The sequence below is a fragment of the Lontra canadensis genome, unplaced genomic scaffold, assembly GCF_010015895.1.
Source record: "Lontra canadensis isolate GAN:19392208 unplaced genomic scaffold, GSC_riverotter_1.0 scaffold41, whole genome shotgun sequence".
NCBI lineage: Eukaryota > Metazoa > Chordata > Mammalia > Carnivora > Mustelidae > Lontra > Lontra canadensis.
Window position 1 is genome coordinate 569,231 of NW_022631035.1, and position 21,060 is coordinate 590,290.

General features: G+C 59.9%; 2 protein-coding genes across 4 annotated transcripts; one reads left to right on the forward strand and one right to left on the reverse strand.

Moving 5' to 3' along the window:
* The first annotated feature begins 388 nt into the window (after positions 1–388).
* LOC116875147 (cytochrome b-245 chaperone 1) lies at positions 389–5,505 on the forward strand. 3 transcript variants are annotated; one of them, XM_032870323.1, is made up of 7 exons: positions 389–480; positions 1,155–1,276; positions 2,091–2,132; positions 2,901–2,974; positions 3,562–3,658; positions 4,127–4,271; positions 4,591–5,505. In XM_032870323.1, the coding sequence occupies exons 2-7, from the start codon at positions 1,192–1,194 to the stop codon at positions 4,709–4,711; spliced, it is 564 nt and encodes a 187-aa protein (XP_032726214.1). In that variant the 5' UTR covers positions 389–480; positions 1,155–1,191; the 3' UTR covers positions 4,712–5,505. The 3 variants fall into 3 exon arrangements, with proteins under 3 accessions (XP_032726214.1, XP_032726215.1, XP_032726213.1); XM_032870324.1 differs by lacking the exon at positions 389–480 and adding an exon at positions 641–680; XM_032870322.1 differs by lacking the exon at positions 389–480 and adding an exon at positions 659–909.
* Positions 5,506–5,895: 390 nt separating this feature from the next.
* Positions 5,896–20,419, reverse strand: HEXD (hexosaminidase D). Its single transcript, XM_032870319.1, has 12 exons — positions 20,227–20,419; positions 16,093–16,202; positions 14,372–14,459; positions 11,304–11,468; positions 10,536–10,719; positions 9,587–9,658; positions 9,002–9,197; positions 8,254–8,336; positions 7,275–7,353; positions 7,099–7,200; positions 6,801–6,890; positions 5,896–6,234 (listed from the first exon to the last, which is right to left on the reverse strand). Exons 1-12 carry the CDS (start codon positions 20,323–20,325, stop codon positions 6,048–6,050), a joined length of 1,455 nt encoding a protein of 484 aa, XP_032726210.1. The 5' UTR covers positions 20,326–20,419; the 3' UTR covers positions 5,896–6,047.
* Between the last annotated feature and the right edge of the window lie 641 nt (positions 20,420–21,060).

Genomic DNA, 21,060 nt, shown 5'->3' on the forward strand with positions numbered 1-21,060 from the left:
GGAGCCCGATGCTGGATCCGGGACCGCGGGATCGCGACGGAGCCGAAGGCCGACGCTTCACCGACTGAGCCACCCGGGCGCCCCTTTTATCAACGTTTTAAGCGAGAGGTTTTGCGGCATAATCCACGCTTCCGACTTTGTGGGATTCAGTCACCCCAGACGTTCTCGAGGGCGGCCGTCACCAGCCCAGTTTCCCGCCCGCAGTTGAGGCGCTTCCCCACGACCCCCAGAGGCCGAGCTCTGCTGCTGAGCCTCCCGCCAGGGTATGGGTGAGCTGGCGGCCCCGCCCCAGACCCGACCCGACCCGCCCCGCCCCGGAAGTAAGGCCCGCTCGCTCCCCAGAGCCGGGAAGTCAGCCGCAGCCCCGCCCGCTCGGCGGAGCCCGGAAGTCAGCCGTCCCGCCCCCAACCCCGGAAGTTGGCGGCCGGCCGCCTGCCCCAGGTCCAGGCCCTGCGCCCGCGCCGCTGGGTCCAGTGCTCGGTAGGCGCGGGAGTCGGGCCGGTGTCGCGGGCGGCCGGGGCGGGCGAGGCGGTCCAGAGCCGCGGGAAGCGGGCCGGGGGCACGGGGCCTGGCTGTGGGGGGGCCGGCGGGTAGGGCGGGTCCAGCCGCAGCAGGGGCAGCCCGGGGGTGGACCGAGACGCGGGACTCGTCTGTACCAACCGAACCCACCCTTTACTGTCGTGAGTTTGACTTCACTGCGCCCCAGAACCGGAGGCCCCAGCCGGAGCCCCCGGACCCTCCGCCGCACGTAGCCTGTTGTCCGAGCGGCCGGAGACAGACTCAGACCACGACGAGACTCGGAGTCCCTTTCTCGGGGGCAGCACAGGGCGGTGCGGGCCCTCTGATAGATTCTGCTGGGGTGTCGGGAGCTCGGATGCTGCCGAGGCTTCCGAGGACTGCGGCTTCCGGGTAGGACGGGACAGCTGATGGCCAAGCGCTTGTGGCCGCTTCGCGGGTACTGGCTGGGCAGGTGGCCCCCGTGCCAGTCGGCGTAACTGAGCAGAGAAGGGCCTTGCAGAGGAGGGGTCCCTGGGGGACCGAAGAGACCGCCGTGGACACAAGCTGACCGGCTCCCAGGCTGGTGAGGGGCTGGGCGCTTGTGTGCAGGCGGCGGCGAGAGGACTCCAGCTACGGTGTGTTCTGCCCTTCCCCAGCGCGTCCTGTCCGGAGTGGTGCGCGCCCAGACCAGGGATGTACATGCAGGTGGAGTCCCGTACCAGCTCCTGCCTCCATCTGAAGAGGGCTCCAGGCATCAGGTCCTGGTCTTTGCTTGTTGGTAAGGATGTCCGTATTTCCCCCCCAGGCTAAAAACCTAATTAAAAAAAAAAAGAAAGAAAGAAAGAAAGAAACTGTCCTCTGTTCTCTTGCCCCCAAGTATAGCAATTGCTTTGTTACTTTGTATCTTCCCAGCTTTTACCCTATATGCACTGCTTTTGACCTACATGAGTGCTTTTACATGAGGATCTGTCCTTTTTCCACCACTTAATATCTCAATGTTAATATTGCGCATGTTCTTCTGAGGTCCTTGTGTTCCCCTTTTGTTTGCTTTCATACATCTGGTTGCAGGTGTATGCTAGAGGCTCACGTGATGGGCCACAGTTCATTCCCGTTTTTCGTCTCTCACTGTCCATTGGAGGGTCCTACACTGCAGGGGCGGTGGCACGGTGTTGACGAGAGTGGCTGTGTGAAGAGTGGTGTGGCTGTGCCCTCCGTGGCATGTCTCTGTCCATCTTTCCCGTGACCCTGCATGTGGCCACCCGCCTGTTCTGCTTCCCGCGCCACACTACGGTTCTTCATCCCACACCACGTGGAATGCTGTCTGGCTCTGGCTCCTCAGGTCTGGAGCCTCGGCCGGAGGAACATACTCCGGGAATATGTAAAAGGCATTTGCCATGTTTCGGAGTGTGCTTCCTGGCTGTGTCCCCGACTTCTGAGCCTGGTGGTCTTCTGTCCCCCACCCCCACCCCCAGCCATCTCTGGCACCGGGAAGGGAAGGGCCTGCTCGTCTGAGCCTGTGGCTCCTGGCAGGAGGGGACTCTGGACTCGTGGGGGCCCAGTAGGGAGGCACTTGCTTTCTTTTCTCTTTGCAGGAATCTTGTCGGTTGGCCTGGCTGCTGCCTACTACAGCGGAGGTGGGTGCACCACCTCCTCCCTCCCGCAGGAACTTCCGTGGCTGTTTGGGAAATAGGAAAAGAGAGCGAACCCTCCATTTGTGGTGCTCACCAAGGCCCAGCCTCTGGGGCCAAGGCACCTCCACACAGGTGCAGCCCCAGCTCCGTGTGCTGGCGTTCCCCTTCTCCTTCCAGATTTTACGTATTTGCCAGAGATCACAAGTAGGCAGCGCAGCAGGGAGTGGGAGAGGGTGAAGCAGGCTCCCTGTGGAGCAGGGAGCCTAACGCAGGGCTCGATCCCAGGACCCCCGGACCATGATCTGAGCTGGAGGCAGAGGCTTAACCCACTGAAGCCCCTGGTGCCCCATCTTCTTGTATCTGAAGCACTCTACCGCGTCGTGACACATTCTTCAGAAAAGTGCTCTCTCGTGTTTGCCTGAGGCCGCACTGCAGGCTGAACCACACTTCCAGCCGCCCCTGCACGTCCCTCCCCCTCCACCATCACACACCAGGCTGTGATCTGCAGATGCGGGTCAGCCCTGACTCCTGTCTCCAGTAGACGCTGGAGGGAGAGCAGAGGGCACACAGAGCTGGCCGGCATTTCACACGTTGTTCTGCATGACAGGCAGGGCCAGCAGTGTCGGGTGGCTGCCCTGGGCCGGGGTCAGCCAGCCCCAGAGGCCACCCCTGCCCAGTGTCAGCTGGGGAGCCCCCCCCCCCCATGGCATGTCGGTCTGTGGCCCTCTGCTGCTGTCCCTCACCTGGCTGTCTGCTGTGTTTGCTCTTCAGATAGTCTGGGCTGGAAGCTCTTCTATGTCACAGGCTGCCTGTTCGTGGCCGTGCAGAACCTGGAGGACTGGGAGGTAAGGCCGGCACAGGCAAGAGCGCGAGGGTGCAGTGAGGGTCACAGCAGGGGGAAGGGCTCTGGGGCCTCACACGCCCCATCCTGAAACTTGACCTTACTGGTTTCTGTGCCAAGGAATCTTCTTTTCTCCTAGAAGCTTTTCGGGACGGTTTCCACTAAAATTCTTTACTCCCTAGTGTTGCCATGGCCCAGGACAGAATGAGGGCCAGTGCTCTCCCCTGTAGGTGGGTCTCTTCACCAGGAACCACAGGACTTGGGGGCTCTCTGACCTCCGGACTTTAACTTCCATTCCTTTGCTTGATGACCTCGCTGCTGTACTTCTCTTTCCCTTGGGTAGAGCATCTGCTTCCACGCCCCCCTCTCTGTACACCCCTGGCCCCGGGGCCCCAACAGATGGGAGTCCGAGAGGGTGTGGCTGTAGGTGTTGGCCCTGGCGGAGCCGCCTGTGGCTGTCCGTGCTGGGTGTCAGCTGGGTGTCCTCCCAAGTGTCTGCTCTGGCCAGTCTGGGCCCTGAAGTTCTGTGTGCGGCTGGTCTGCACACACAGAGGCTGGCAGCCGGGTGACCCCCTCTGGCCGGTTTTCCAGGAAGCGGTCTTCAACAAGAACACCGGGCAGGTTGTCCTGAAGACATTCAGCTTGTACAGGAAGCTGCTGACTCTTCTCAGAGCCGGCCACGACCAAGGTGAGGCACGTGGCACAGGCACACGGGGTGTGGCAGGAGGCTGCTGATTCCAGACTGGATGGAAGGTGGTGAGCAAGACCCAGAGACCAGGCCCGAGACCTAGAAATGGGGTGGGTCAGAGCTGCCCGCTGGGTGACACAGGGTGCCCCTGGACACTGCCGGGCAGCCTCGAGCTCAGTGGCCGGCCACTAGGCACTAGGAAGGCATTTTTCAGCCATTGGGGGAAGATAAAGCAGAGAAATAGGCAATATAGAGCTTAGCCTGTCCTTGGTGTGCTGCTCACGAGAGTACGGGCAGGCTGCTGCTTCTCACCGGATAGTGCTCTCCTGTGCGCACAGCCAGCCTGTGCGATGGTCGCTGGCCCCTGCTGCCATCCTCTGGAGAGTGGCCCCAAAGTGCTGTGCCCAGCACACAGGAAGGGCAGGCGAGGAGGCGGGACCACTGACTGTCTCCCGCCACCCCCCACAGCGGTGGTCCTGCTGAATGACATCCGGGATGTGAACGTGGAGGAGGAGAAAGTCCGGTATTTTGGGAAGGGCTATGTGGTGGTGTTGCGGTTTGCAACAGGCTTCTCCCACCCCCTCACACAGAGCGCTGTCATGGGCCACCGAAGGTAAGCTGGTCACAGCTGGCTGGCTGTGCCCCTCGCCCCCAATAGGTGGCCCCCACAGTGGACTGTGTGGCTGGGCCCAGGGAGAGGACTTGGAGGAAGTAGCCCCTGCTGCTAGGGGAATACTGGGGAGTCCCCACAGGGGACAGAGGGGTCTGGGAGTCCTAGGAGATGGGGCCCAGAACTGAAGGCACCGTGTCCTAGAGGGACCCCTGGGGGTGCTGGAGGTGGGTGGTCCAGCAGGAGTATGGTGTGGTCTTTGTGGCTGCCTCAGGGCTGGCCGTGGTAACCTGCCCTTTCTCCCGATGTCGGCCTGGCCCAGTGATGTGGAAGCCGTCGCCAAGCTTATTGCCACCTTCCTGGAACTGCACCACCTGGAGAGTCCCGTGGAGCTGTCTCAGAGCAGTGACAGCGAGGCTGATGGCCCAGAGAGCCAGAGCTAACGCCCGTAGAGCCCCTGGCCTTGGTTCCAGTGGGCCACTGGCAAGCCTTCCTCCAGTGCCTGGCTGTGTCTGGCCCTAGGGTGGGACCCTCTGCCATTCCTGCTGTTTGCTTCTGCCCTCTGAGCAAAACCACAGGCTGGACCTTCTGCAGGCTCTGAGCTGTCCAGGGAGGGCAGAGGCCTCAGAGCTGCCTCCTGGCATCAGAGGGCTGGCCCCAGCCTGGCAGTGACAGGGGGACTCTGAGGGCACACGCACCCCACTGCCCACCAGCTGCGTGGGGATCAGGTCTCTGAAATGGGACACCCAGGGAGGTTCGTCAGTACTGGCTCCCCTGCAGTTCAGCTCCCCAGTGACAGCAAAGCTTCAGCAGGTATGCACAGTGCCGGCAGCTGGGTCAGGCTCAGAGAGCGCCAGGAGGACGCCCGCACTGGCATGATGTCCCCGGGGATCCCAATGGGCCCTGCCCCACATGCTGCAGCCCTTCCCTGGCTCAGTCCCCTCTGCGGCTAGAGCGCGGTGCTTGCGCAGGGTCTGCAGGGCCCAGGGCAGGCGCTGAGGGTCCCACCTGGCTGTGTGCACTGCAGCCACTCCCAAGGCCTCCCCAGCCTGCACACAGCCCCTGACCGGCCGGGCCTGCCACTGGGCTTGCACAGGGTCGGGGAGGCCCCACACAGGGCCTAGGCCAGGGTGGCTCCCTTAGGAACCCAGGCAGGACGTGGGGCCCAGGGCTGCTGCAGCAGCCCCCACAGAGGTGAGGCAGTGAGGGCACCTCTGAGCCGGCACTCAGGAGCTGAGCCAGAACAGCTAGGAAGCGGGGAGCCCCACCCCCTTCTCCAGGGAGGCCACCAACAGCTCTAGTTTGGGGAACAGTCATCGACACATGCCAAAGTTGGGTTTTTAAGTGGTAAAATTTGAAAGCTTTCTTTTTCTAAAATAAAGTATGAAATGCTGTCACCGGTTTCTGGCGTGGTCACCCCGACTGGAGGGTGCCCTGAGTTGGAGGGACCCGGGTGGCCAGCTCCCCTCCGCCTTGGCTGGGCTCGCAGGGTGAGGACGGTCTCGGGACCACGGGTGTGGGACGCGCGCTGGCAGCGAGCCTGACTCCCACCAGCAGCGGTTCCGGCTCCCGCTGTCCGTTGTATTTCAAGCGCACAAGTTCCACACGCGGGTCGGTTGGCAGGCCTCAGCGTGTCCCCTGGACCTCGCCACTCGTCTTTCCCAGCGAGAACCGTCTGCTCCCTGGGTGGGGCCTGTTGCAGGGAGTATCGGGTACAGGGGGAGGCGGGCTGCCGGTGCCAGGATGGACACAGCTGGACGGGGTGCCCGGCCCGCCCCCTCAGGGGTCCTGAGCCTTGTGCGGCCTGGCGCCAGCCGCCTCTCTAAGGTCCTGCAGCAAGGCCTGTAGCCGCCTCAGGCTGGGCTGCACGTTCTCCTCCAGCCACTCCTCCACGGCGTCGGGATAGAAGACACGAAGCAGGGCGGCCTCCAGCTCCTGCACCACGGCGCTCCACCTGGCCAGCAGGCTGAGAACCACAGCCGGCAGTGAGCCTGCCTGGTGGGCACCCCTGGGCACCAGCTCGCAGCCTGTGCACGACACTCATGTCCTCAACAACCTCACGGGTCGCTACGGTTCTGTGCCTCAGTTTACCCATGCATAAAATGGCTATCCGTGCCTATCACAGCGAGACGGGAATAAATGAGTCGTTACGTTTCAACATCTGAAACTGGAATGCGCTCTGCTATCGGCCGGCAGGGTCTGTCTCTACGCGTGAGCCTGTCAACATCTGACCGTGTCTTCCACTCAGTGAGGACACTGCATTGGCCTCAGCTCAGAGCCGTGAGCCACGAGAGCAGCAAGGAGGGCTGCTGGCCAGGAGGGGCCCTGGACCCTGCCCGGGGTGACCCTCACCCTTTTAGACTAGAAATGCCCTGGCTTCTCGAACACGTACAGCACAGCTGTTTCAGCCAAGTTGATTCACCTAAGAACTCAAGGCTCAAGACCTAGAAAGCTCGTTTGGGTTCAAAGCCGGAAGCCACAGAGGATGTGCAGCCCTGGGGGTGGGCACTGCCAGGAGCGGGGGCAACTAACCTGAGCGCCTGGGGCTGGATGTGCTGGACCATGACCGGGTGGATGAGCTTCCGCCTGCGGTGGTAAGGGCTGAACCAGCCGCTCACGTACCTGGGGGGCAGACCCACGCATGCAGGTGCGCCCACGGCGGCTGGCCGGGCAGCCTCGGGGGCGGCGGTGGTTAAGAGAACTTCTTTGAAAAACCTTAGAGTCTGGTGGAACGTGTAATACGCTGGTTCCCCCCAGAAAGTCTTTGTCTGGGACGGGCCATGCTCACCCTGTCCTGTTGGGAGTGTGGGCTCAGCCCCTGCCCACTCACCTGTCTCTCTCCAGCAGCGTGTCCACGGAGCTGTGCAAGTGGAGGCTGACGTGCGTGACGAGGGCCAGGATGTCGCTGCCAGGGAAGGAGCCGGGCCCCTCACTGCACGAGAGCCGCCGTGCTGAGCCGGGGGTCCAAATGTGAGGGGAGAGGCAGGGCCGGGGGCGGGGGGTTACCTTGTAAAATCAGTTACTTCTAGGTTTGAAATCCCGAGAAAGTTCTCCACTTTTGCTTTAACGTCTTCGGTAAACCCTCCTGCAACCAAGCACAGACAGAGGTGGTCAGAGGGGCCTCTGGAGAGAGGGTGGCAGGGCCCCAGCGCCACTGTGCAGCCTGGTGGCAGTGACCAAGGTCAGAGTGCATGTGCCAGCCCAAGCAGACCTCGGCCACAGGGCTTCGTACGAAAGACGTAAAATGGGCTCACTGTGTTAAAAATGAGAAAATGAGGAGAAGCAGCCCCGCCATTGGGGGAACCGTCAGCCTGTGCTGCCCGGCGCACCCACAGCTGTCCCGGACGTACGCAGGACCTGGCCACTGCGGTTTCTCAGACGCAGAACATTCCAGGACAACTGAAATGAGCCAGTGAGGCCTGCACGTACCAATGTGGACCGGGCTCCGTGTCAGTTTGCGCGGGAGCAGCCGGCGGGGCACGAGGCCCGGCCCATCTCCACAGAGGGAGGAGGGCTGCGTGGCAGCGGTGCCCACCTCGGAGGCGCGGCAGCGGAAGCCAGCGCCCAGGTCAACACCAGAGCCGGCTGCAGTGTCCGCACGCCTCTGTCTGAACAGTTCCCTCTAACCCCTCAGGAGGCATGACGCACAGGGAGGCTCAGTGTCCGTCCGGGAGCCAGACCCTGCTTTCCTCATGCCGCCCCACCCTTGTGCCCCACAAAGCCACAGACCCGCGCCCTCACGGACAGGCTGTCGCCCCTGTGAGCCCTTATCTCTGCCCATGTGGGGAGCTTGGCCGGCTCAGGGCAGAGTCCTTTTCAGCAGGCACCCGGGACGAACTGCTCTCACAGGCTGTGTCTGGGGGCCGCGGGGCGGGCGGGTGGCTGAACCCTTCCCCACCGGTGAGCATGACCACAGTCCCGCTCCGAGGAGACGCGATCAGGGGCATCTGCCCTCCTGCCGCCTGGGAGGAGCAGGGAACCGTACCGTGTAGGAGCGCCTGCAGGCAGACGGCCAGGGATGGGATTCCCACGGGAAGCAGCTCGCACAGCACGGAGAAGTGGTCATACCTACGTCCGGGGGAGAGGGCCGCTCAGCTTCCACTGCCCACCTGCTGCCTGTGTGCTCTCCCGGGCACACTGGACCGGCCTTGAGATGCTCCCACAGGGCTGGCTGCTACCTTGGGCCGCGTCCCACCCGGAGGCCCTGCCTAGGTTTGCTGCTTGGGGCGGACAGCCTGACTTCCTTAGTAAGTTCTCTGACTCTGCTCTGGGAGACCTGGGGGTCAGCAAGGCACGGGCAGGGGCCTCCAGCTGTCTACCCCTCTGCCCTCCCCATCGCAGGGGTAGACCTGTGGCTAGGACTTGGCCAGGAGCCCGGGTTCACTTGCAGCTCACTTTTCAAATAGGGCGAAATCCCTAAAGAGAGAAAATCTCTCCTTGTGCTGGCCACACTTGAGACACGTTTTGTGTGGCCCTGGAGGCAAGGCTGCCAAGGGTGCGGAGGTGTGTAGGGGCTGGGAGGACGAGGGTGCATCGCCCCAGACACCCTGAGTGACATCCCCTCTGCAGGGTTTGGGGGACGGCTGTGGGGGTGTTAGGGGCCCAGGCTCCTACCCTCATAGGAGCACCAGCCCCTTCCCAGGAAGGGCTGAGCAGACGGGCCAAGGAGGGGTGGTCTGTCCCGGGCCATCAGAGCTGCTTGGCCCCTGCCAGGCAGGTGGGCGCCGCCTCACCTCTGCCAGCCGGTCAGGACGATGCCCTGCAGCATGTCCGCAGGCCCACGGGCCGCCACCTGCAGCCACTGCACATTGTTCCTGAGGTGGTGCTCGATGGGGGTCAGGGCCTGGCTCACCCCCGTGGCCCCCTTGAAGGCGCTGGCAGCCCACAGCCGGAGAAAACCACACTTCCGGTACTTTTCCATGAGAAGAGCTAGGTGGGAAGGTGAGTGGTGTGACGGGCCCGGTCGGAGGAACTGAGGCCGTCAAGCCTGGACACGGCGCCTGTCGCGGACCGGAGGCAGGAGGAGCCCCCAGCCGCCAGTTCGAGTTCCAGGCAGACTGAAGTCTCAGGGAGATCAGAGACGCCACCCAGATGCTCGTGAGGAAAACAGCAGACAACATGGGACACCTGGGGAGTGATGAGGGCCGGGATGGGTGCCCCGGTGGCCCTGTGGTTGGCCGAGCTCCCTCAGGGAGGGGCCTGCAGGGAAGCGGAGGCAGCTGGCAGGGTCCTGATGAACCAAGGGACAGAGGCCCCTGCACGCCCCGGCCAGGCAGTCAGGGCTCCAGGGTCTTAGTGGCTGCGGTCCGGGTACTGACCTTTGCCATGGACGTCTAGGTCGGCCCCGTAGTCCCAGAGCACAGGCTCCACGAGTTGTGGCACCCCCGATGCTGGGGGCAGAGAGCGGCTGTGAGCCGAGAGCCATCACCCTGGCCCCACGGCCCCGCGGCCCGCACCCCCCCACTCCAGCCCCAGTGTTACAGCAGAGCGCATGCCGACTCGCTCGGGAGCCTGGGCTGTAGGTGCAGACTGGACACGGCAAATACTGCAACCATGGGTTTGGCCAACTTTGGCAACGAGCAGACTGAGTTCTGTGAAAGGGGAACCCCCAAGCCGGGAGCCCCGGAGCTTCCTGCGCGGAGGAACCGCTCTGTCTGCATGCCACGGTGGGGGCGCCGGGACCGGGTGGAGCAGGAACACACTACCACTTGGGCTGGATTCTGTCTCATCGTATGAGAATCCAACGGCCACACTGGTCAGGGCTGCCTCCAGGACACCTGGCCTTGCAGAGGCTGGGGCACTGGCCACACTCTGGGCGGGGGCTCTGAGTGGACCATGGGGTGCTTCTCTGGTCTCAGTCCGGAGCCTCAGATGGAGTGAGCCCTGGCGGGCTGGAGGGGCTGCTGTCCTTGACCAGCAGCCTGCGTAAGCTTTAGCCACAGCACCCGCAGGGTTGGCCACGGGGTCCTATGGTGTCAAGGCGGCCGGAAGCACTGGATACTCCAGGCCCAGTGGGACCCCTTCCCCACCCTCCTCCCCCTGCTGGCCAGGCCCACCGGGGCCCCATGGCTACTCTCGGCTTCAGACCTACCACTCTGCACTCCCTACTGGGGGAATGGCATTTTGCGTGAGAAAGTTTGGAGAGTGACTCTAAGGGGGTGGCCTGTAGTGAGAGCTCTGGGGGAGGGGCCCCAGAGTCCGCCCCCAGCAGCCACTCGCCTCCTCACTCCCGGCACCAGCGGCCTGGAGGAGGCACCACCTGCTGACCTGAGAGCTGGTCCTCGGGGATGGCCCGCAGCATGTCGTCCCACACCAGGGGCCTTGTGGCAGGGTGCCGGGCCAGCACGTGGCAGGCCACTGCCTTTATGTGGGACAGACACAGTCTTGCTTTGGTGTTACGTTCCTGCTGCAGCCACCGTCTCGAGGCCTCGCCCTCGCCAAGGTAATAGACCTGGAAGGAAGCACAGGACGGGTCTGCCCGGACTGCCCAGCCTCACTGCGGACACACTTGGGAGAGTCTGGCCCAGGCCACGTCGGCCAGGATTGCAGTGGCAGCTGCCTGTGCAGAGGAGTTGGTGAAGGGGGCCCTCCTTCTTCCCCGAGACCTAACTTCCACTCCAGGCTTCCTTTAAGCATTCACAGTAGCCTGAGGGCAGAAATAACCAAGGTGTCCACCAGCCAGCAAGCAGATAACCAACGTGGGGGCTGGCTCTGCCGCTGCTCGGGGGTGGACAGCATGGCCATTTCAGGTCAGAGCCCAGTCCTCATCCATCCCGCAGGGCACCCCTCGCTGTGCTCAGCAATACAGCTTTGCCCGCACGAGGTCACGGGTCAGCTGCGATGGACGCCCTCACTGGGGGACGTCTCCTTGGCCAGTTCTTCTTTATCCTTGGCACGTGGACTATTTTTCTATGTAAGAAACTACCCCGCAAGGTGGGACAAGGGCCCTTGAAAGGAAGGAGAGGCTGCTGTGGTCTGGGAGGGACACACCGGGCAGGCAAGGCCCAGGGGTGGACAGAGCATCAAAGGACCCACCTCGTCGCAGCCGACATGGAACCACCGCGCGCCCGGGTGCAGCTCCATGACCTGGCTGACCATGGCTCCCACCAGCGCCAGGGCCTCTGCCTCGTGGGGGTTCAGGGTGTTCGGGAAAAGTGCCACTTCTCGGAGGTGAGTGAGAGCCTCATGCTTCAGCACAAACTGCAGAGATACAGGAGGTGATAGGAGGGGACACCGGGATGCAGAAGCCTGCAGCTGACCCGAAGCAAGGCTGGCTCCAGGTCCCCCCAAGGGTGTTGGGGGGCCGGGCGGAGCCTGTGGCTGGCTCATGGCCCTTCTGTCAGGTCTACCTGGGCCCAGTGAGAAAAGTAAAAGCCAGGCTCATTCACATTCAGATGGAGCGGCCACCAGCCTGAAATGTGATGGGTGATTGTGGACATGAGAGCCACAGAGGTGACACACACTCTCCTCACACCTCGGCTGACCGGAGGCCACACACACACCCACAGCCGAGGCAGACGGGGCACTGGCTGAACTCCCAGTGCCCCCAGCCTGTACCACAGGGTGGGTCCTCACAGCCCCAGGCCACCGTGGCCCAGGCCCTGGCTGAACACCAGCCATGGAGGCAGAGGGGTGGCCCCGAGGAAGCCAGGCCACAAACGCATGTATGAGTAGCTAACCGAAGCGTCAGCGGCCGCACAGCCGGGGGACAGGCTCTGAGACTGAAAGCAGTTTACAACCAGCTGCAGCGGAAAAAGTCAGATTCGCAATATTATCTGAAATGCCCAATTTTCAACCAAAAATCATGAGATGTGCAGGGGTGCCTGGGTGGCTCAGTGGGTTAAAGCCTCTGCCTTTGGCTTGGGTCATGATCTCAAGGTCCTGGGATCAGGCCCGGCATCGGGCTCTCTGCTCAGCGCGGAGCCTGCTTCCCCCTCTCTCTCTGCCTCTCTGCCTACTTGTGATCTCTGTCTGTCGAATAAATAAATTTAAAAAATTTAAAAGATTTTATTTATTTGAAAGAGAGAAAGCAAGCGAGCACAAACTGGGGGGAGGGGCATAGTGAGAGACTCAGGCAGACTCCCCGCTGAGCAGGGAGCCCGACGTGGGGCTCGATCCCAGCATCCTGAGATCATGACCAGAGCCCGAAGACAGATGCTTAACAGACTGAGCCCCCCAGGCGCCCCAACCCCAGCAAGGTTTCTTACAGATGTACAAACTGAGTGGAAAATAAAGCTTTTATTACCCGATTTTACTTAAGAGTCGTCACAGTGAAACAACAAGAATAAAGACAAGAAGGTATGGACAAAGGGACAGATGCATACGTGGATGGACAGAACAGTTCAGAAACGGACCTTCACAAGTAAGGTCAAGTGACTTCTGACAGGTACAGAAGCAACCCCAGATTCCAGAGTCTAAAGGAAGGATCATCCCTCAGTAAGCGGTGCCGGCCCGACTGGCCATCTCAGTGGTCATGCCCTATATTCAAAACAACAATGACCCTCACTCTAACCCTTACACAGAAATTAACTCGGCATGGACCATGACAGCAAGTGGAAAGTGTGCGAACGTAGAACTTTAGAAGGAAACAGGAAAAGTCTCCGGGAGCCGGTGACTGGCGGAGTTCTTAGAAACGACACGAGGAGCAGAGCCCATCAAAGCAAAACCGAGAAGCCACACGATCAAAATCAGACACTTTTGCTCTTTGAGGTCCTGGGAAGGACTGAAAACGCGAAGACCAGACCGGGAGCAGATGCTGGCCAGTCGTCATCCAACAACCCTCGTATCCAGACTGTCCAGAGAACTGAAGAGCTCAACAGTGCCGAAGGTCAAACGCGCAAAGTCCCTGTAGTGATTTCACCAGAGGGAACATCCTGACGGCAAGTAGGTGCACATTAACAGTCTTTCTCCCGAAGGAGCCAACCCTGAGGACACCCCGGCCTTGGGCTTCTGGCCCAGAACCAAGAGAGAGCTCGCTCCCGGGGGCTCGAGTCACCTGGCGGAAATCCTCTGCTGCAGTGGCCCCAGGAACCAACCCGACTCGGAGAGCAGCCAGGCCCCCTCGAGGAGCAGCAGTCAGGGAGCGACTGGGAGAAGGGGTCAGAGCAGCACCGTTGGGGGGGGGGGGACCTTCGGGCAGGTCAGGCGGTGGTTCGCAGAGGGCTGGCGGCTGCCGACCCGAGACAGAGGAGCAAAAGCAGCAGGGCACACGATGGCCTGAGTGCAGGGGTGTGAGGGGCGCCAGAACAGGGCAGAGGAGCCCGCATTGGGGGGGGTCATGGAGGACAAAGGGGAAGCAGGAGAGGACATGGCATTGTCTGCACAGGAAGGGTCTGGAGAGGAGCCGTGGGGACCGCCGCCACACCCAGCGGTAGCGACAGGACAGCACGCTGCTAGAGGAAGCAGTGGTGTGGCTGGGAGTGGGGGGCCAGGAGGGAGCTGCTGGGGCTGCCAAAAGCCAGAGTCAAGGAAGATGGACCAGAACCTGTCACTACGTTTAACGACTTGGAGGACAGCGAGGCCCTGGAGGGACGCTCTGTGGACTGCAGCCCGAGGCGGCGGGAAGTGAGGAGCCCAGGGAGCACGGCAGGGTGTCACCTCCGGAGGCCTGAGCGCGGGGGACACGGGCAGGGGAGAGGGCGCGTGAGCGGACGTGGACACAGCTGCTCTGACACAACTTGCACCTGAACACCTGGGGGAGGGGCTGGCCACAGGGCCAGCAGGTGTGTCCAGTGAGGAGAACCCGGAACCTGCAGCCGTTACATCGATGCTGTGTCTAATCTGCGGTCCGTCTTTTGTGCAGGTGTGAAAACTATTTCTGAAGATCACATAGGAGCCTGGGAAACATCTCCAGTGTTAAGTGAGGAATGCAAGTAAGAAAGGAAACCAACGTGGCCCTCAGGGCTCCATGGGATCAGGCATCCCCCCCGGCCCCGCCGCTCCATTCCCTGGACAGAGGCTGCTCTGACCTGGAGCTCTGTGCTCTTCCGCCTCCTGCAGGGCAGAGCTTGAGAAAGAGCTGCTCCCCGCCTGTGGCTAGCCACTGCCTGTGGACCCCCGAGCCCCACACCTGGCACCAGGTAACTTCTGTTCCTCCCACTTACCTCCATGTGTCCAAATGTCTGCACCAATGGAATGACCTCTAGCTTGTTCAGTGTAGCCAGATGTAGGATCTCTTTGATTTCGGGGGGGCTGGGAGACAAAGATCACCCAGAGGTTCACTCCAGCCCATTCACACCAGCCCCTGTTCACACGGGCTCCTGTTCACACTCCCCCCTCCCTCGTCAGGTTCCGGCGGTGCACCCTCCTGCGGAAGCCAATATGCTCACTATTTCCAAAAAGCTCAAAGATATTCCTAAGACTTAAGAGAGGGCTCCCACCTAGAACTGGGGGAAATGATGCTCTGTTAGGTCCTCAAGTAACAGTTTGCTTTTTACCAGCTATTTTTACCCAAGCTCTGTAAGAAGCTGAAGTCATTTCATAAGAAACTGGGCCATAGATGGAATCATATTCTAGAACAGGGGTTGGCAGATGGGCCCAAGGACAAATTCACCTGCCCGTTTTCATACAACCCATTACCTAATAACTTGGTTGAGAGAAATCAGAAGAAGAAAAACTTTTCATGACATCTGAAAGTTCCACGAAATTCCTATTTCAGTGCCCACAAGAGGAATTTTATGGGAAACCCGCCACGGCTGGCTGCTTGGGCCCCCAGACTGCTCTAGCAGAGACCAGTGGGCTGCACAGCCCAAACTACGGACGGTCTGGCCCTTTCCAGAGAAGTTGGTGTCCCCTTTAATAGAGGAAATTTAAAAGACCTTCAAGGTTACACTGCGGGGGGGGGCCTCATCCCTGTGGGGGGCTAGTGACCTCCGAGACATGCCTGAGTGGGGGGATGCTCTGGCGGGAACGTGGATGGCACCGGGAAGGGCCGGCTGCCTGCTCTGGCATGAGCTTCCACACAGGAATCTGTCTCAAGATAAAAGCGAGCTCCAGGTTCTGGGGGTGTGTCTGATCGTCTCCTAACCAGTTCTACCAGTGCACGGGCTCCACACAGACCCTTTCAAGCTCCACAGGTATCCCAGCACTTGCTTCCACTTCACAAACAAGCAAATGAACAGAACATGTTTGTCGTTAGAAGAAAAACGGAGCGAGCAGCATGAAAAGCACGGAGACTTCCAGCAACTCCCGCGGCGTGAACGCTCGAGACACACATGTGGGGCACGAGCCCCTCGTGCAGTTCTGACACGGAGCCGACCCTCCCTGCAGAGCGGCCGCCTGGCGGATGTCAGCTTTTTCCTACCCTCAGGAACACAGAGCATCAGAACCTTTAAAAAATCCTCACCAATTTGATAGCCAGAATGGCATTATCACTTGATTTAATTCACTTTATTACTATCGTATTGCTTATTGGACATTTTTACCTTTGGGGGGGAATTGGCCCAAATGTCCTTTGGTCATTTTTCTTTCGGGCTGTTACTGACTTACACGGACATCAGAACTTGGAAACCAAGCGGGGTGTGCCCACGGCCGCCACATCTGCATTTATTGATTCTGACCCTCCGACCTCCTTTAATCTTTGCTTTCCTGGTGAGGGTCCCAACTGTGGCCTTAAAGAGCAGCATCCCCGTCCCCTTAATCCCCCCCATCTCCCCACGCTCCTCCTTTCCCCAAAATGTTTTCAAATTCTCTCCAGCAAATGTATTTTATTTTTGTAACTAAGACATGAGTTTAAAAGCCAGGAGAGGGCTGCCCACCAGTGCCAAACGCTCGCCCAGCCTGCCCACACCGCCGGTGGCCCCGCTCTCTCCGTGGCTGGGGATACCTGTATGCGTGCTCGGCTCTCAGCAGCCTGAGACGGCCCTCATAGGGAAACATGTCTTCATACTCGAGGAGGAGCCCGTTGGCGCCCAAGGCGTGGAACAGAGGAAAGACCTGGGGGCACAGAGACACTGTGAGGAAGCGACTGTGTGAAGGAGGGCCACAGAGGTGCCACACGTGGCCTGTCTTCCTGCCTGTGGACACGGGTGGTTGATATTCTCATTTCTCCTGGAAACATTGAACCGGGAACGCGTACTTTGTGTCGCACCGATCAAACTCTGACACGGCAACCGGCTCACTCAGCACTCAGCACGGGGCCAGGGGGCGGGGTCTGCACCTACGGATTTAAGCCCAAGGCGGTGGGGGGTGGGCCGGGGGCGGGCTGCTCCTGGCTGCGCTCACCGGGCCTCCCCATGCTCACCCCCATTTCCTCATCTACCTTTGTTTCAAAGGAGACGAGTTCTTATTCTCAAGGATTTTCAGGTCTAGTCCATATCTACCATACAGAATTATTCCTTCCGGTCTGATGTCAAGTCTGGGCTGGAAAAGGGATCATGGGCACCACCGGAAGGGCCCCCAGCAGGTAACTAAACAGCAAGCCCTCCCCGGACAAGGGTCCCTGCAGGTTCCAGAGACTTTTCACACTCCTGCTGACGTGTCTGTGGGAACTTTCCTTTCCCATGAGCATGGGGACCTTCGGGAGCAAGCTGGACGGAAGCAGGAGGACAGCCTGGGGCGGAAACTTCACCTTGCACAACGCACCACCAACAGCTGACACCAGCTACAAAGAGAGGCAGACAGGCTGGGAAGGAGTGGGCTAACGCAGGCCAGGCCGGCGCCTAACACCACACAACCTTCTTGGCATTTTCCTACTTCCTCAGCCCCGTGGCCATCCGACCGCCACAGCCTGTTTGGCGCTTTGGCTGTTGGGGTTGGTGGTGATCCTCTGTGCCATGGGTGGGGGGAGGCTGTGGGGTGGGGCGGCCCGGGTGTCCCCAACACACACTCCTGCCACGTGCTGGGACGGGGAAGGTCCTCGCTGTAAAGCCGCACAAGTGAGCACCCGCGTGCACGCGCACACGCACACACACACATAACACACACACACACGGGGCGTGCTATGCCAGCCTCATGCATCTGTCCCCGAGACTCAACATCGTTTCCCCTAATTTCCTGCTTTCTGACTGGAGTATTTCTAAGCAAATCCCAGACGAAACAACTGTGTGTGTCAACACTTCAGTATACATCCCTGATGAAGATCTTTTACAGAAACACGACCACACGCCAGGATCCCGCCTAACAAAATCTTCAATGTCATTCCTGTTCAAACCTCCCTGTGCTGAGACCTTCTCACATGTGGCTTGTTTGAGCCCAGTCCAGACAAGGTCATACACTGCATCGTTTGAATAGATCTTTTAAGGTTCTCTGATTTTTAATAATCCCCTCTGCTTTTTAAATTTGGAATTTATTTGTTGAAGAAACCGAGTCACTTGTTTTGTGTAATTCTCCAGGTTTTGGATTTGATGGGTGGTATTCTCACGATGTCCTGTAGTGTGTTTGCCCATTTCCTACTCTCGTGTGTGATGGTGGTCAGACATGAAGGGGGAATTGGACCCAGGTGTCATTCTTTGGGCAAAAGTACTTCACAGATGATTCTAGAAGTCCCAAGTCTGGCTGCCCCAGCAGATTGGTGTTAGGCTGACCAGTGCGCCCAGGGGCATCAGCCAGACCCACGCCTTGAACTTCTGCCACCTGGTTTCAGTGGCTGCTGACATCGCCGTGAAGCCCACTCAACGGGCACTGCACGGGGTGGGGATCGCAATGTGGTCCGTCCTGTGGTCACTGGCTGGAACCCTACTTCCTCTGGGCCGTTAAGTGGTCGTTCCAGTCCTGATGCTGCTGCAGCCCGTTCTTGGTCTTGAGTCACGCACTCACTCCTTGGACATCCACGATAGCTGGCCTGCGGCTTTCATACCCGATGGTCCACTCGGTTGGATACAAAATCCTTCAGTATCTCAAATAGGTTACGCCCTTGTCATCTGTCCTAAAATGCTGCTCTCAAAGGACCTGATGCTGATCTGATTATCCTTCCCTCACACAGAACTTGTAGCTTCCCCTGTGTGCCCAAAAGAGCTGTTCGCTTTCATTTTCTTTAAAGTCTCATACATTTAGTAAAAGACGCCTTAATGTCTCCCATCCTCGATATACAGTATGCCCTTTCTTTTTTGAGGATTTATGTATTACTTGAGGGAGAGAGTGCGTGCGTGGGGGAAGGGCAGAGGGAGAGAGGCCCAAGCGACCTCCCGGCCCAGAGCTGGGACACTGACTCCAGGCTCGACCCCACATCCCACGAGTTCGTGAACTGAGCTGAAGCGGAGTCAGATGCTCAACCAGCCGAGCCAACCGGGCGCCCCAGCTCTGCCCTCTCCGTGCGCAGACCCAAGTATCCCTAGACTTCAGGGAACTGCCTCAGGGGTCCCGAGCACGTGTTCTCCTCTCTGGACCCGCTGCAAACTGAAAACACGGCTACAGCAGCACCTTCCGCATCGAGGCGGGGGTCTGTTCCCAGCTGACTTGAGATTCACGGCTTCGGCTCCCGTGCTCTCCAAGCCCTGTGAGCACCGCGCTGAGAGGCCGGCCTACCCGCTGGGAGGGAAGGGGGCCCGCGTGCAGGACCAGACCCAGGCACCCAGTGGACAGCTAGGACAACTGCTGGGCGCGTGGGACCACCCTGGACCATCAGGCGTTCCTAGTGGTCAGGGGACTGCCAACACGGGCGGGAGCCTGGGGTGGACCAGCCAGGGAAACAGAAGGAACGATGAGCTGCCGCCGTAAGACCTTCAGTCTGGGGCGGTCGGCCCGTCCACCGCAGATAACAGAGGGGCTCCTGCTACAGGTGAGCTGGACCTTCTTTGCTTATCTTCTGAATCTTCCCATTTGTCAGCATGCGTTTATCCCTTCACGCGGGGCATTCTCTCTTTCCGTACTTACCTCCCAACAGTGCGCTCCCCGCGGCGCCTGCCCACTTCGGTTCTTCTCATCTATCTCTCCGCCAGAGGCTGCCTCTTCCTCCATGCTCCCTGCACTAGAACCTTTGCTCTGCTTTACTTTCCGTGTCCCAGTCCAGCGCCCCACGATTCTCTCCTCAACACTGTGTTCTTTATGCATGGCTCTGCCTTTCTAGAAGTTTCTGGAAGGTATTTCTGAAAGAGACCTCTCCAGCATCTTCTTCTTGGTCTTTCTGCACTGCAGCCAATGAAACCTCTCCCCCACTGCTCTCTGACAGAGGACCTGTACTTGCGGGCCTGGGTCCTCTGGTCTTGGACCTGTCAGAATTCCTTCCTCTCTCCTCCATCACCTCCTGCCTGGTTCCTCTTCCCACATGGGTGGTATGCTGTACCACATGCATTTTGGAATTCACGGGGATACCCTCATACCTACTTTTGTTGAAGAGTGTATTAGTTTTCTAGGGCTGCTATATCAATGACCACAAACTGGGTGGCTTAATACAATGACAATTTTCTCTTCCAGTTCTAGGAGTCAGAAATATAAAACATCAGGGTGTAGGCAGGGCAGTGCTCTCTCTGAAGGCTCCAGGGAAGAACCCTTCCTTGCCTCTTCCAGCGTCTGGTGTTGCTGGCAGTCCCGGCACTCCCTGGCTTACAGCCGCACCCCTCTGATCTCTGTCTCTGTCTTCACACGGTGCCCCTGTGTCTAAAGTTCCCTCTTCCTATAAGGACGTCACTTATTGGATTGGGGCTGCCTGACTCCAATGTGGCCTCATCTTACGTCCACTGTAATTGCAAAGACCCTATTTCCAACTGAGGTTACATTCATAGGTACGAGTAGTTAAGATTTGAACATCATCTTTTTGGGAGACACAATTCAGCCCACAACAGAGAGGCTGTGGGTCTCCTTTGCTGGGTTCCCTAACCCCTGCCTCCTTTTCCTATCCTAGTTGCTCTGTTCTATGAAGAGATTTGATGGAAATTCATAATGTCTGCTGCTGCCACCATCGTGCCCCTGCCTAGGACCCCATGGTTGTGCTCTCAGCACACATTTCTATAGAATACTGTTCACAACTTTGAAGACCAAACCCGAGGCAAGGAAGATTGTCTACAGGGAAAGGGGCACTTACCTCCGAGAGGTAGGAAACTTTTGGTGGAGCTCCTTTAAGGTCCAAATGAACTAATCGCATCTTAAACGGTGAAGAGCCTGACATTTCACTATTTTTCATGAAGTCATATAACAAAAATCTCTTGTCTGGGCACTTCTTCCTAGTGGAGAAATTCAAAGTTATAAATGGGCAAAGGCCCCTTTTAGCCCCTGCCCTTCCACTCTGTGCTTCCATTCCCACATGCCCAGTTTTGCATTTTTCACTGGGAGGAAACTCATTTCACCAACATAAAAAAGAATCAAGAAGTCTCCTTCATGCTCAAATAAAGGGACCTCTGCCATTCAACACCAGACTCGCCCCTCTGCAAATGCGTCCCGAGCGCGGCTCCCCGAGCCGGACTGTGGGCAAACCCCGCAGACCGCACGCGTCCCCCGGGGCTGCGGGGACGGGCTCCGGCGGGCATGCGCGCGGCGTGGGCAGCCCTCCGCTGCGAGAGGAGCCCGGCCCGACCCCCGTTCCCCTCCCCTCCGCCTCCCCGCTCCCCGCCCCCTGCCTCCCGCCTCCCGCCGCAGACGCGCCGGCTCCACCGCGCCGGCCCCACAAACCCTGAGCGAAGAGCCGCGGGGGCGCGGGGGCCTCGCTCCCGCACCGTCTACACGGCGAGCGGGCTCCGAGCCCAGGTCGCCGCGGCCGAACCGGGGTCCGAACCGCGACGCTGACGGCTGCGGCGCGCCCGCGTCTGCCGGGACCCTCGCAGGGACGCGGACCCGCCGGCGCCCTCCGCGCGTCACTCACCTCCTCCCGCGCAGGCGGGACGGAGCTGCCCCGGCCCCCGGGAGCGCGGCCGAGCGCGGG